General features: G+C 44.6%; 1 protein-coding gene across 2 annotated transcripts in view; it reads left to right on the forward strand.

Annotated features, from left to right (window-relative positions):
- Window positions 1-11,228: 11,228 nt before the first annotated feature.
- CTDSP2 (CTD small phosphatase 2) overlaps window positions 11,229-16,371 on the forward strand; it is a 49,751-nt gene continuing 44,608 nt past the window's right edge. Inside the window, exon 1 of one of the 2 annotated variants that reach the window (XM_026677333.2) lies at window positions 11,229-11,888. In XM_026677333.2, the coding sequence (XP_026533118.1) occupies window positions 11,825-11,888 (64 nt within the window). In that variant the 5' untranslated portion in view covers window positions 11,229-11,824. The remainder of the gene's footprint in view (window positions 11,889-16,371) is intronic. The other variant, XM_026677334.2, reaches the window with a different exon arrangement.

Here is a 16,371-nt window from a genome sequence, read left to right on the forward strand (position 1 = left end):
TGCCAGCTGCAGGATTTGGTAACAGAAATCCTGGCCAAATATTCTCAGTGGGCCTCTTTAACCTAGACAGCCCTAGTGTGCATTTTGTTATGCAAGTATGCTTGAGAGTGAGTGAGTGTGTGTGTGTGTGTGTGTGTGTGCACGCCTTGTAACGGATGTGTTACAAACATGTACGGCTGGAACACAACGTGCTCGTTTCAACTGTGCTGCTGCTATTAAAACAACCCACCTCCCTCTTGTCCAGGAGCTGCATAATGTAAAGTACTAAATATATATACAAACACAGTGTTTTCTTCGCAGAAACAGAATTAACTAGAATCAGATGTCCTGCAATTTATTTCCTCCTTTTAAAAAACTGATTTTTTTTTTCATTTCTAGTAATATAACCACCATGATATGCCCAGGAGGGCTTGTATTCACAAAAACCTTGAAGATGTTTAGACATTCATAAAACACAAAACTTTTGGGTGGTTTTTTTTTTTTTTTAACTTGTGTGCATGAACCTCCATCCCTCCTTGATGTCTGCATGACTGATGGTCAAATTTACAATTTCAGAAATGGAAGGCAAACTTTGCCCTTTCACCAGCAATGTTCTTACATAGAGTACGTCAACTTCTTAAGAATAAGCAGCCATTCATTTTTTATGGGGGGGAAAGGAAAAGATACACAGAGCAATATTTACAGAAGACTAAACTAGCTTTTCAGATAACCTTCTCCCTTGCTTTCAAGAATCGGCTGTTGTTTATCAACACATCCCTTAATCTGCATGTCTGCTTTTTGGATTTTCTTTCTTGACTGGGTTACCCCTGTGCTGGAATTTGGGAGAAGAGAATGGAACTGGCTTTATAGGTGTCATTGGATGGTGTCATGCAAAGCTTTAAAGATACTCCAGGCAAGGAGCTAGAAGGTTACTACACTTCCAAACTTCTGGAGGAAAGGTTGGGTATCAATTTAACAAAGAAATAATAACAATCAAAGTAAAGCAGAAACAGGAACTCCACGACTCAAATAAATTTAGTGCTCTCTGAGGGTTTTATTGAGGTGATATTGAGGTGACATTGGCAACCGATTCCACGCTACACCAAAGCTGAATCTCACTCAACCACACAGCTGCCATTTCCTTGCCCCATCAAATGTTCTGCAGAAATGTTGAACAAAAAATGGTGACCAGAATAATTATTGATGTAAACATCACAGCTCAATTTTGAAGGAAAAACAGACAATGTTTGGAAAGCAGCAGGATGCCAAGACATTAATCGTTTAAACCAGAATGTATTTGTTTGTTCAATACAGTGGTGGGGTTAAAATTCTTTTACTACTGGTTCTATGGACGTGGCTTGGAGGGTGTGGCAGGGGAAGGTTACTGCCAAATCTCCATTCCCTCCCCACCCCGCTAACCAGCTTTCCAGCTCCGTTCTCCTGTGCAGGGCAACAAAAGGAGACCCAGCTAATCAGCTGGGACTCGGGAGGCAGAGAATAGATGGGGGCAGGGCCAGTCAGAGGTGGGATTTGCCGGTTCTCCGAACTACTCCAAATTTTGGCTACCGGTTCTCCAGAACTGATCAGAACCTGCTGAATAATCACCTCTGGTTCAATATCACTAACCGCCCATTTCAAATATGAATGGTTGAGGGAGCTAGGAATATCTAGCTTATCAAAGAGAAGAAATAGGAGGGACATGATAACTGTCTTCTAGTACTTGAGGGGTTGTCACAGTGAAGGGGAGATTGACTTATTCTCCAAAGCACTAGAGGGCAGGACAACTAGTAATGAGTGGAAATTGGTTAAGGAGAAATCCAGCCTAGGAGAAATTTTCTGACAGGACAGTGAGAACAATCAGTGAAATAGCTTGCCTCCTAAGGTTGTGGCTGCTCCATCACTGGAGCAAACTGGACAACCATTTGACTGGGCTGGCATAAGATCTCCTGCCATCAGCATGGGGTTGGACTAGAAGACCTTTGAGGTCCCTTCCAGCCCTATGATTCAACCTTCTATTAAGTAGATGGTGAACAATAATAAATCAGTTAAAGACCAAGTCCAAGGACAGTAGTCCTCGACTTAAAGCAACAATTGAGGAAAGGACATACCATTCCTTCCTTAAGAGCTGGCAGGGCTCTGCCTTCCCCAAGGAAGAATTAACCATCACTCAGACTCAGTTTCATGTCCTCTCCCAGGCAGCCTTGACCATCTGCTAGAGGTGCTGTGTATTTCTCACAGTAATATTACTCCTTTGAAGAAAAGACCGAGTCATCTGAAACAGGACTGCTGGGCAACTATCTGTGGATGCAATAATGACAGAGAAGTCATGGCTGCTGCCCTCATTGTCATGCGGTAGCCCCCAATAGCAGTTGTAGCTTGTGTCCTATCCTCTTTGTTTCTTGTTGTTTTGCACTAGTGCTGTAGCCAGGGGTGAGCTTCAAAAATTTTAGCAAAGGGTTCTCTGCCAGGTTGCTGGGTGGGCGTGGCCATGGTGGGCGCAGCCTAGTTGGCCTCCTGCACCACGGCGGGGGCGTTTTTGCCCTCCCTGGGCTCCGAAGGCTTTCCTCGAGCTTCTGGGAGTGCGAAAATAGCCTCCCAGGGCTCCAAAGGCTCTCCGGAAGCTGGAAACGGACCCATTTCCAGGCTTCCTGAACCTCCAGGAGGCCCGTTTTTGCCCTCCCCGAGCCTCTACATATGACCTGCACATATCCACATCCAAAACAGGCTGCTTGGGGACTCTTGGGAGGGGCGGGGTGGGCGGGCCCAGCCAGGAGTGAGATTTGGGGGTTCTTCAAACTCCACATAATCTTAGGGGCTCTCCCAAACCCCTGAGAACTCCCAGCAGCCCACCCCTGTATATAGCTCTCTTTCGTTTCCTTAGTTCGTCCACATACCACGGAGAGTTGTGGGAACAATGGGTTGCAGAGAGGCTGCTCAGGCATAATCTGGTCCAAAACCACAGCTGCTCTCCCATTCCAAGGTTTCAGTCAGACTACAATCCCAAGCTCCTTCTTCAATCCAGTTGGGTTCATCCGTCTCCTGGGGTGGGTTGATCTAATAGCTTTCCTGTGGAGGGGCTGGTGCCATCATCAGCTCACTCTCTAAGGCTCACCAGGTTGTGATCTGAGGATGACGACAGGGGAGAAACCATCTCCCCCAATTCCAGAGCATCCTGCCACTCTTCCCAGGCAGAAAAACCAGGTCAGATGAATGATCTCTATTGTGCATCTGGCCCTGGATGTCGTGGGAGAGATTCATGGCTGTCATGGTGGCCACATGCTTGTAAGCTATCTGAGACCCTGCAACCAGAGAAGGTTGAAGTCCCTCAAGACCATAATCCCGAGGAACTCCACCACTTACCGACCCAGGGAGTCAAGAATCTCAGGCAGGGATGTTGCTATGCAGCAGTACAACAGCAGCAGTAGTATTCAGCAGGTCCTGACCAGTTCTGGAGAACCGGAAGCGGAAATTTTGAGCAGTTCAGAGAACCGGCAAATCCCACCTCTGGCTGGCCCCACACCCATCTATTCTCTGCCTCCTGAGTCCCAGCTGATCGGCTGGGTCTTCTTTTTTTGCCCTGCACAGGAGAACAGAGCTGGAAAGCAGGTTAGTGGGGTGGGAAGGGAATGGGGATTTGGCAGTAACCTTCCCCTGCCACGCCCACCAAGCCACAGCCACAGAACTGATAGCAAAAAGATTTGAATCCCACCACTGGAGCGCGCACACAGTCACACTCAGCTCTTAGTTATGCACACCTGGTCACTCCTTCACTGACAATCTTCTGTCCTATCTCTCGCTACCTGTCACTATCTGCATTCACAATAATCGCATTCACAAATTTCGCCTTCCCACGTTCATTGTTAACCGATCTGAAATTAATCCACATCTCCTAAAAAGAGCCTCTCGTCGTCCATACCATAAAAACAAAAAAATGCGTATGTTAGCAGTCCTAAAACAATGGTTTCAAACATACCGGTGGGTAGCCCTTTGCATCATCTCTTTTACCACATGAACTTGGGAAAATACCACAAGTGAGCTTTCTAAACTCCTTATGGGGGACCCCCTGGAGTGCAGGGAAGCTGTCATTACCCTCATTGCTTTGTCAAAGGGATAAAGTGAGACAGAAGGATCCAGGCCAAAAAGAGGGCGAACTCTTCAGGGGTCAAGGAGGCAGGGAAGGAGGAGGAGGAGGAGAAACGATCGGTTGGGCTCCTTACTGTGACTCATTCTTCTCCAGATGGCCTGGAGAAGCCCATCTGTGTCTCCCCAGGGTCACACAGGCCTGGGTCCTCTGATTTAGAAGGATAACTGTTCTTGACAATGAGGCCAAAGGGCAAAGGCAGGGGAGGAGCTCCTGCCAAAGGGGAAAAGCCCCATTGTCCCATTAAGCCCAAGGCCAGCAGCACCAGAGTGTGTGAGGGGGGGTGGGAGGGAGAGAGAGAGAGAGAGAGAGGTGTAAATGGTATGAATGATCACCTTCCATTGTTTCCTGTAGTATCTCTAGCAGTGACCTCAATGCTAGAACCAGAGTCAGGTTAGCTAGTCTTCCTAGTAAAACCATCACAATTCCAGTGGAGCCCCCTCCCCCACCCCCTCCCTTGGACAATCCATACGTTTACTTAGGAGATCCCATATTTTTCTTTTCTGGATTTCCTGCTTATAGCAGCGTAGTTATCGTAACTGGTGAATATAAACATTTATGTCTGATTTTATTTGAGTGGCAATACAGCACAACCCTAGATATGTTTACTCTGGTCAGCCTCTTCCAAGGCGAGCCGATTTCATGAATGCACCACCCTTAATGTTTTCTTGGCAACAGCACGGAAGTGGTTTGCCACATCGTCATCTTCTGGGATTTTTCATCTCCCTAGTCTAGTCTACAGCTTCGGTATTGCCTTAGAAGTCTTCCATCCAAGGACTCACCGGGCATAATATTGCTTAGCTTTTGGGATAAAGTCAGCAAGGTATTGCAACCTGATTGAGGTCCCCAACCCACCCCACCCTGACTTCCTTGCACAAGTTTGGAGACCTGTACAGTTTAGAAATCTTATTTTAAAAATACGAAGTTTGGAAGTGACCTTAAGACAAGGGTCTTCAAACTAGGCAAGTTTAAGACGTGGACTTCAACTCTCAGAATTCCTGAGGTAACATGACTGGAAGAGGAATTCTGGGAGTTGAAGTGCAGCAGTCTTAAACTTGCCTAGTTTGAAGACCCCTGTCTTAAGACTATCTTAGCTATACACTTGACATGTTTAAAAAACATATAGATTTATATGTGTACTACAGAAAGAAAAGCATGAACAGCAGGAAACAATAAAAATAGAGTAAAAACTAAGTTGGGTTTCCCTCTCAAGTTTCCCCCTAAATAAAAAAGCAGTTTGACCAATAATTTTTTGTTTACTTGCCAGAGAGTAAGCACGATTTCATCCATCAGAACATGCTAGATTTACATTGTTAATTCCCTTTGCATGAGAAGCCTTTCTCTGCAGCCATGATTAAAAAGGCATTTAAGTCTTTTTTTTTTCTCTTGAAGGGAGGAGATATTTATAAAGATATCAATAAAAAATTGATAGATATCTCTATCAAATATAATAGCATTTGGGAGGAATTCTATATTAGAATACAGACAGCCCACGATTTCTGACAATTGAGCTCAAATTTTCTGTTGAATGTAGAACATAGAATAATAGAGTTGGAAAGGACCTTTCTCGAAAGGGGGCCTATACCATTTCAGACTCTTTTTTTGAAAGTCTCTAGTAATGGAACCCCTACAACTCCTGAAGTTAAACTATTGCTATGCGAGACATTTTCAACACCCTTGTAACTTTGAAAGGTCACTAAATGAACTATTGTAAGTCGAGGACTACCTGTATAAGGTAAAATCTTATTCAAGTCACACTTGCTCCTGCTGACGTGGAGATAAAGTTTTCTTGACTATAATCTGGAAGTTCCCTTTGCAAATCCCTTTTTCCAAGACGATTGCTTACTTCCCAGTCTAGCATACAGTCATGGAATTCCTTGGTGGTCCCCCATCCCAACAGTACTCAGGCTCAAGCCCTCTAAGGTTTTGAGCCCAGACCTGATCAGCCAGGTGCTGCCACCTGCTGAGACATTTCAGGGGACCAAACACATTTGTGTGCTGGTCTCTCACTTTCTCTTTCTCACACAAACGCACACACACATTAGAGCAGAGATCTCCTAACTTGGCAACTTTAAGACTTGTGGACTTCAACTCCCAGGGTGTTGAAGTCCACAAGTCTTAAAGTTGCCAAGTTTGGAGACCTCTGCATTAGAGTACCATCGGATTTGGCAATATGGGAAACTACATCATACCTAGCTAGCTTCACATCTTGTACTAAACTAAAACGTGGTTTAGTTTTGGCTTACGTAGGTGCTTGAAGTTAGGGGTGAAGTATCCTATGATTACTTGTTCAACAAACCATGTTAAAAATAGACCATGCAATGTAGAAATCAAGTCACTGAAATAAATCAATGATTCCTTTAGATCAGGAGTGTCCAACCTGCGGACTTCAACTCTGGACAGCAAGTAATATGGCCCTACAAAATCATAAACTTTTAACATTATGTAATTTTTAGCGTTTTTTAGCAATACTGTATCTTTTATATGTAGCCCAGGATAATTCATCTTCACTCAATGCAGCCCAGGCAAGCCAAAAGGTTGGTCATCCATTAATTAATAGTTTATTCTGGTAAGGAGAATAAATCAATTCTATTGGTAGATTTGATTTGTAGAAGATCAAAAAGATATACCCAATTGCATAGTAATCGTAACAGTTAAAAACTTCTCCCACCCCCACCAAAAAAACTTCATATTATTCAAGAGTATATATATTTTTTTTGTGGAAAAGGTATGAGATTTTATATTTAAATAAATTTCCAGGCTCATATTTTAATTCTGTAATGTCTTGCAGCAAGCTAGATTTGGCTAATGCTAGGGATCTAGTTATAGATCCACCAGAAGTAATTTTATATTAGACTCAATCAGATTTCTCCAGAATTTTAGAGATGCTTTCTTCTGGAGATTCTGGTCACTGAAGTTAGGATCTTCTGCATACGTGCAAAATGTGTGCATGAGTAGCCTTAGCTTAGATTGCCATATCATGGGACTAACTACAGAGCACAATGGCACAAAGGCATAATAAAGGCTTAGACATTTCAACCCTGTTTAAAAAGATGCACTAAATTTTACTGGCTAGAAAAATCTTTCTTACCGCATCATGATGGACATTTTTTAAAATGAAAATATGAAACTTTTTTTTTAATGGAATTAGTTAATGAGAGGCAATAAAAATAACATATGTAAAGAACTATTCCTGTTTTGCTGATTCCACACTGCAAACCTCAGGAACATGGTTTGCTTGAGGGATATGCTCCAAGGCAGGTGGCTGGTTTTTGTGGCAAAGAGAATGCAGGACTGTAGAGTTGTAATTGCAGGAATGTTCCAATCTCGGATGGCAAACCTCAGATAAAGAATGTTTCCAAGCAAATACAACTCAGGTAAACAAAGTCACTAATCTAAAGGAGGATTAGAGACAGGAAGTAAACATATGTTAGACTTTAACTAGAGATAATTAATTGTATGGATTACTGTGCTAAACAGTAACCAAAGTTAAGCAGTAACCAAAGTTAACCAATGATGGAGGATAATTAAAAATGTGTATAAATGCAAGACTAGACTCCAATAAAGTTCATCATGATTCAGTTGTTCATGATCAAACAACTCGACTGCCTCGTCATTACGACACAGGACCAGACAGGTTTTGGCCTAAACCACCAAAGCATTTTAAGGCCCCATTCCAGCACTTTCTCATTGCTGGGGCTGCTTCCTTTCCCATCCCAAAGTAACACCATCAGCGTTCAAGGTTCTAGGTTTTTGCTTTATGTTTTTCCACAGAAAGGTAGAAGCGGATTTTGGAGACCCAGCTGCAAAAGAAGCATGTTCTGACAAAGGCTAAAATAAAGTCCTTTGGGGATGTAAAGATTCTGGCTTATAAAACCAAAGTTCAGGCCTATCTACTGCAATTCGGCCATTCATTTTCTTTCTCTTTATATGTCCTGCTTTAGTCGTGATCTAAATCAACTTTCTACAGCTATTACTATGGTTCATAAGCTGGCATTCCAGTTTATTTCAGATGTAACAGCAGTTTAGCCTCTCTAGTTTCAGTATCCTTGGTCCTTCAAGTTGGAGATTGCCATTTTATTTTTCGATGGTGATCAGTTCTTTACAGATTATTTTCCAGAAAGTTCCTCTCCTCCGTCAGCTGGAAGCCAGGAAAGGCCCTGATCTGGAATAACAATTGCTACAATCCAGACAGGGAGAGGATCCACAATCTCTGCAATATGCTTTGTGTTCTTATGTAACAGGGTCAGCACAGCAGCCATTTTAAGAAACATTTCTTCTATACTTCAAGGTTAATTTGACTCTGTTGGACATGTTACAGCAAATACACTGCTCAAAAAAATAAAGGGAACACTTAAACAACACAATGTAACTCCAAGTCAATCACACTTCTGTGAAATCAAACTGTCCACTTAGGTAGCAACACTGATTGACAATCAATTTTACATGCTGTTGTGCAAATGGAATAGACAACAGGGGGAAAGCATAGGCAGTTAGCAAGACATCCCCAATAAAGGAGTGGTTCTGCAGGTGGTGACCACAGACCACTTCTCAGTTCCTATGCTTTCTGGCTGATGGTTTGGTCACTTTTGAATGCTGGCAGTGCTTTCACTCTAGTGGTAGCGTGAGATGGAGTCTACAACCCACACAAGTGGCTCAGGTAGTGCAGCTCATCCAGGATGGCACATCAATGCGAGCTGTGGCAAGAAGGTTTGCTGTGTCTGTCAGTGTAGTGTCCAGAGCATGGAGGTGCTACCAGGAGACAGGCCAGTACATCAGGAGACATAGAGGAGGCCGTAGGAGGGCAACAACCCAGCATCAGGACCACTACCTCCGCCTTTGTGCAAGGAGGGATAGGAGGAGCACTGCCAGAGCCCTGCAAAATGACCTCCAGCGGGCCACAAATGTGCATGTGGCTGCTCAAACGGTCAGGAACAGACTCTATGAGGGCCCGACGTCCACAGGTGGGGGTTGTGCTTACAGCCCAACATTGTGCATGACGTTTGGCATTTGCCAGAGAACACCAAGATTGGCAAATTTGCCACTGGCGCCCTGTGCTCTTCACAGATGAAAGCAGGTTGACACTGAGCACATGTGGCAGACGTGACAGGGTCTGGAGACGCCGCGGAGAACGGTCTGCTGCCTGCAACAACCTCCAGCATGACCAGTTTGGCAGTGGATCAGTAATGGTGTGGGTTGGCATTTCTTTAGGGGGCCGCACAGCCCTCCGTGTGCTCGTCAGAGGTAGCCTGACTGCCATTAGGTACCGAGATGAGATCCTCAGACCCCTTGTGAGACCATATGCTGGTGCGGTTGGCCCTGGGTTCCTCCTAATGCAAGACAATGCTCGACCTCATGTGGCTGGAGTGTGTCAGCAGTTCCTGCAAGACGAAGGCATTGATGCTATGGACTGGCCTGCTCATTCCCTAGACCTGAATCCAATTGAGCACATCTGTGACATCATGTCTCGCTCCATCCACCAACACCACGTTGTACCACAGACTGTCCAGGAGTTGGGGGATGCTTTAGTCCAGGTGTGGGAGGAGATCCCTCAGGAGACCATCCGCCACCTCATCAGGAGCATGCCCAGGTGTTGTAGGGAGGTCATACAGGCACTGTGGAGGCCACACACACTACTGAGCCTCATTTTGACTTGTTTTCAGGACATTACATCAAAGTTGGATCAGCCTGTAGTGTTTTTTTCCACTTTAATTTTGTGTGTAACTTCACATCCAGACCTCCATGGGTTGCTAAATTTGATATCCATTGATAATTTTTGTGTGATTTTGTTGTCAGCACGTTCAACTATGTAATGAACAAAGTATTTAATAAGAATATTTCATTCATTCAGATCTAGGATGTCTTATTTTTGTGTTCCCTTTATTTTGTTGAGCAGTGTACAACTTGGAATGATATTTACTAGGGGACACAAAGCTTAATATGAATCGTAAGTTTGTATTTCAGTTCTGACCAAATGTTAACTCTGCTTGCTTTGGAGTTGAATGTCAACAGAAATGAAAAGAAAGAGAAGATTGATGAACTAGCTGGTCCTACATAAGTTTGCCTACTGCTTTCTTTTTTCTTTTTTTTGCTTGGTGTCTTAGGAAAATTAGTTAAGGCTCAGTTCCTCAACCAATCACATCTTTTGCGATTTTTAAACTCTTAATTTTTTCCAAATCTAACTGGTGGACTTTTAATGGATCTAGTGGAGCATTAGAAGAGAGATATCAAAATGCGACCAGAGCCATTTTAATCATTCTAAAACCAAACAGGGAAATATGTTAAAGCCGAGGTGTAAATGCACACGGAACCTGAAGTATATTTAAAAATTGCATATATTGTAGTAAGGGTTTCATCTAATAAAAGTTACCCACTTCCTCGGAGTTCTGCCTGCTTCCCTGTCTATAAATACAGTACACACGCCTCTTCCGGAAAAAGAGGGCAGATACATCAATGAGAAGAAACAAACAAGACTACTACAAGATGGGACGACTTTACTCGTGAATTTACAAGAGCCTTCGGAAAGCAGAGCCACTGTTGTTTCCTGTTCGTTTCAGAATTGACTTTCAACTTTTTTTAAAAAAACAACAACCCAGATTCTCAGGGAAGGCGCCGACCTGCAGTTTTAATGGGCGTAGTACCCTGGTGTGCTTTTTTATATTTTTCTTTTACTCCAAATATAGTCCAGTAACGTGGGGGTATACAAGTACCCGAGGAAGACAAGGATCGCCTCTCTCTATCCCTGGAGTGCTGTACATCCCTTGCAGTAATTTAAAATTTATTTTCTTCCACTCGGGAGGGCGTTGCAGCCTCCCAAACGTAAACTTCAAAATCTTCACTTCCTCCCTCCTCCAGCCAGCAGTGCCTGTTGGGAGAAGCCAGCCGTCCTACAAGGCGGCCAGCCCCAAAAGGGGCGTGGCCACCCCTGCCCTTCTCTTTCCTCCGGCGCCTGGAATGTTTGTTAGGTAAACACCGCAGAGTAGAGTTTTTAGCCACGCCTCCTTCGCTCTCCCCTCGCTCACCCTCTCTCTCTCTCTCGCTCTCTCTCTCTCTGGGCCAATGGAAACGCTGGAGCGGTTTCAAGGCTACTCCCTTGTGTAAGAGAGCCACTGGACTGGTGGTAACAAAATAACAAAAGCGTCGAAGGTTGCAAGAGTAACGGGGCTTCTTTCCCCACCCCTCACCTCTTCCTCGGCTTCGCTCCCCGCTTTTGGACCCTTATGCACGGCGGAGAACACGTTTTGGTCCGATTTTGTGGAAAACCCGCCGGGCGGAAGCGAAGCGCAGAAAAGGATCCGGAGCTCGGCTTGTTGTTTATCTGGAGGGAGAGGACTGGAAACCGCCTGTGTCCCATTTCCTCGCGCGCCCGCGCCTCTTCGTGTGGGGTGTGTGTGTGTGTGTGTTGTGTGCGCGGGGGAGAGAGAGAGAGAGAGAGAGTGGGGTGCCCCCCACCACCACCTTTGCTTCAGCCCTGGATTCTCCATGTTGGACCCGATCTGAGGAGCATCTACACGGCTGCCTTTGCAAAGAGCTTACTCCTCGGCTTTGCAACTGAAGGAGGAGCGGGGCGCGGGCTCCCTTCTCCATCGCGTTCATTCCTTCTCTTGCTTCCTTCCCCCCACCCCCACCCCACCCCACTCCACTCCTCCTCGGATATTTCCCTCCTCCGGACTAAAGGATCCCCAGGGTCTGTGGGATTGTTAGATGGAAAGCCGGTCTATCATCACCCAAGTGCAGAGGGACGAAGCCTTGGTCTTTTCAAAACAAGGTAAGGAGGGGAAGTCGAAGTTAGAAACTTGTTTTCTTCCTAGCTGGCCACCCGTCCCGGGGTGGGGGTGGGGGGGGCGGAGAGGGAAGAGACACCCCCTCCCTTCTTCCCCCTCCCCCCCCCTTAAAACAGCCTCGGTTAAACAAAAAAGTGCGCGCGCGGGGTGGTGGTTCACTACACTATTTGCTCCGTGCAAAAATAATAATGGTCATGAAGGAGGAGCTCTGAAGTCCTGGCGTGGGTGGAGGGAGATGGCGTGTTTCTTTAAAAAAAAAACAACCAAAAAACCCCACCACTTTCCTCCCAAATTGTGGGGAGGGTACGCGCGTTTCTTAAGAGAAAAATAAAGCTGCTTCTCCCCACCCCACCCCTTTTCGCGTCCGGATGTATCGCGTAGAGCTGTCAGTCAATCCGTTTAGATTTTTTGTGGGGGGGGGGGCAGCGACAGGTCCGTGCGAGATGTCTCCTCCTCTCCCTCCCTCCCCAAAAATGTCGAAATCGACCGGGCCCTTTGCGAAGTGGGGTGGGGGTGAGACGGAGGGGGAGAGAAGTGAACTTGGTTTCCCTTGGTTGCCTCCCCTGGGAACGGCCTTGTGTTTTGTTTTTTTTCTCCCCCCCCTCTCGGTTTTCCCCGTTCCCGCGTCTTCCTTCCACCCCCGCTTGGTCCGAGGGGAGGGAGGGAGGGGAGAATTTGGGCGCTTCTTGCATAGACCTCTCGCTCTCTTTCATGAGGAAGGGAGGAAAAAACTCTGAACGTTTTGTTTTTCATCTCTCTTGCCTCTCCCCCTCTCCCCGCTTGTCGCCCTTCCGCGCTTGCGTAGCTAAACAGGCACTTGAACCCTTTCCAAACGTTGCTCTTGAATCGTTCCGGATTTGGAGCGGGTGGGTGGTGGTGGGTGGTTTTATTTATTTGTACCCGCCCTTCAAGTCCCAAATCTTAAAAGTCACATTGGAATCATTTTATTTTATTTTATTTTATTTTCGGCCCACCCCAAGTCTTTTCCTTATCGTCTAAAATGAAGACGAAGCCATTTGCGTTGACATACACAAACAACACACAAATAACAAACACGCAACCCACACATCTCCTTAAATCTTAAAAAAAGACCGAAAGTGTCGATGACGGCATGGCCATATTCTCTGAGCGGCGACTTGCCGTGCTTAGAATATATCCCGAGGAATGTAGTCATAGTACTACGGGGGCTTTTGAGGTTGACAATCCGGATTACATTGACTACGTAGCGAGGAAACGGGGCTACCGAACAGGTTTCCTCCGCATAGTGCAATGCCACCATGTAAATCGATTGGGCGGACGGCGAAATGCCCTGTTAGTAAGTCTTTTGAGACTTGTATTTTCGGTATTCCTAAAACAAACCCTCCACAAAACAAAAACGCTTTCCTCTTTGGAGGTTCGCACAGGGTTGGATGGGATCGTTGCGTTTTAATGTTGGCACCTATTTATATTGTTTTTCTCCTACACTCCCTCCCCCCCCCTTTTTTTTCGTTTGTGCTGGTGTTATTCAGCTGATGTTGGCCAACCAGATTTTTCTGCTTAGCTATTGGCCAAAGGACTCCCCCTCCCCTTGTGTTCTTGACAGAAAGGGTCTTGGGGACAAGCAACGGGGAGGTGGGAAAACTGGACAACTTGTCCTCTGTTGGGTGTAGCTTAATTGCTCTCCAGTTGCAAATCTAGATTAGGTGGAGCTACCTCCCACTCTCTCCCCAGGTAAATGAAAGTAGGGGTTGATTTTTTTTTCCCCCTCCAGTAACCTTGCAGATTTACATGCAGCTAAATATGCAAAAGTTATCCCAGATGCATTTGAGCAGCTCTTCCCAAACTGTTGCCTTCCAGGTGGTTTGCCAACTGTGGGAGTTGCAGTCCTATGCCCTATCAGGATGTCAGGTTAGAGCAGGCTGTTTCTGAGGATTGGGCATACCTGCTTTCTGTTGGGGTGGAGAGGGAATGAAAAACGGAGTTCTATTTCTCCTACCCAGTACAGCTATTCTGAGCCCAGATTATTTTATTCCCAGCTGCTTCTGAATCTTTTGCTTTTATGGCGATTTGTGAATAACAATCTAATCATCTAATCATTGATAACACCCCATTATTTTGTCACTGGTCTTAATAAAAGTTTGCCAGGTCAAAAAATTGGATGCTCTGCAGTCTGCAGAGCTGGATGCGTTTTGTGATGGAATCTGAATTTCAGATGTTCCAAAAGAAGGGGTCATCTTGTCAAATTCTCTTACAAGCGGAAAGGTTGTGAGGAAAAGGAGGATGGTTGGAAAGTTCTTATTTGCCAAGAACTCAAACCTGAGTAAATGCAGTAGGTGTCAAGAAAAGTAAAAAGGACTGATTTGGAGAGTGCAAAAGTAATCTTGTGCATAATGACTAGAGGAAGACCCACAAAGCAATAGGGTCCTTAGAGTAAGATTAAAAGGCTGAAGCGAGGGGGAAATAGCTGGTGTTTTTGGAATAAACAGTCATGCATAAAATTGAATTGGTGCATTTAATGAAATGCTTCATCATATCCCCCCCCCCTTTTTTTTTCTCAATGCCTGGAGCAGTTTCATTGCCCGCTCTCCATTTGCCCTACTACACCCTCCCTCCCCTTTTTTTTAAGTTGTCTCTTTTCAGGGAAATGGAGGTTTTTGGTGGCAGCCATCCAGAGAAGCTTGGATATGAGAGCCTCTGGTGAACAAACAAGATGCAAATTAAGCTAAGGCCTTAGCAGGGCCTGCCAAAGTACATTTAAGCCCACTAGCGAGTTTCCAAATACTGCAGCTCTCCCCTGTAATTTAACAGGCAGTTTTCTCTGCAATCTTTGTTGATCAAGGAATGTGAATAAAGGCTTGTAGGAGGACTTGTTGATAAAGGCCTTGGGGCAAAAGCCTGGGGGCTGGGTGCATTTTGTTAGCAATCTGTATAGGTGGCACCAAATAGAGAATGCAGGTTGTTTTTTAATTGAAAGGATTGGCAGTCAGGTGAAGATTTCTACTTGAGAGAGGATTCTGAACCAAGTCTATTTCTGATGCTGTTTTTTTTTTTTTTTTTTTTACTGAAAGAGAACCAGTTTGGTGGTGTATTTAAGGCATAGGCTGGGGTGGTGGGTGAGTTCTAGTTCTGTCTTAAGCACAAAGTCAGCTGGGTGATTTTGGGTAAGTCATTTGCTCTCAGCCCTAAGAACAGGCAATGGCAAACCACTTTTGAAAAACCCTTACCAAGAAAAATGCAGGAATCTGGTAGTCTTCAAGAATCAAACACAATTGAATAGAAACGTTACTGAAATGCACTATAGCAACAGCATTTAGACTTATATGCCAATTCACAGTGCTTTACAGCCCTTTCAAAGTGGTTTACAGAGTCAGCCTATTGCCCCCAACAGTTTGGGTCCTCATTTTACCCACCTTGGACGGATGAAAGGCTGAGTCGATTTTGCACCTGGTGACATTCGAACTGCCAAATTGCAGGCAGCCTGCAGTCAGCAGAAGTAGGCTGCAGTACTGCTTTTTAACCACTGCACCACTACGGCTCTTCCACTATAAAGTGGTAAATGTTAGGTTTTGGGTTTTTTTTTTTACCAAAAGAGAGCCAGTTTGGTCTAGTGATTAAGGTACCAGGCTAGAAAAGGGGAGCCCATGATTTCTAGTCTCACCTTAGATATGAAAGCCAACCGGGTGACTTTGGGCCAGTCATACTCTCTCAGTCCAATTCACCTTACAGTGCTGTTGTGGGGAAAATAGGAGGAAGAAGGCATATGTTCACACCCTTGAGATATTTGTAAAAAAATTAAAAATAAAGGAAGGATGCAAATAAAATAAAATACGCTAGTGTCCAAAGAAAGAGGATCTGTTGGCTGTGTGCTTAGTTTAAAAGTAGAAAAAATGGTTTTTTTAAAAAAAGAGCACTGAGATTTCTTCTCAACTATTTCAACATTAACCAGAAAGAAAGAAGAGAACAAATTGGTAGGTGATTGTTTACAATAGCTGTTCCTCAGTTATGGAATTTCTCTTCGTTAAAGGTCACCTTTAAATTGGATGAATTTAAACTTAAAGCAAGTTGGTGTTGATATTTAGAGACGGGCGTGTTTTTGTAGAAGAATTATTTTGTGAAACATTGTGAATTGTTGCAAATAGCTCTGAACTTTAGAGAAAGAAGAGATAGAAATGAAACACAACATTTTATATGAAGAAGCATGTGGATTCTGGAAGGAAAATGATGGCAAGCTTATTTTTATTGACAAGAAAAGCATTACATATCCATAAAAGTTCATCAATGCTGGACAGATTAATAAATGCAAATTTCAGAAATCAGTGGAATCTGAAATGGGGGAAGACAATCCATTCTATACACAACATATACCTAGGGTCAGAATGTAGTATTTCAGCTCGTATGAATATGGCACAGCCATTGAATCTTCGGTGTAATGTGAACTTGGCTACAATTTGCCATGGGTCTCCAATCAATACTTACACTCCTCTCCTT

Source organism: Notechis scutatus, chromosome 2, assembly GCF_049901735.1.
Source record: "Notechis scutatus isolate UNSWTSFEM ecotype Mainland chromosome 2, rNotScu1.2, whole genome shotgun sequence".
NCBI classification, from domain to species: Eukaryota; Metazoa; Chordata; class Lepidosauria; order Squamata; family Elapidae; genus Notechis; species Notechis scutatus.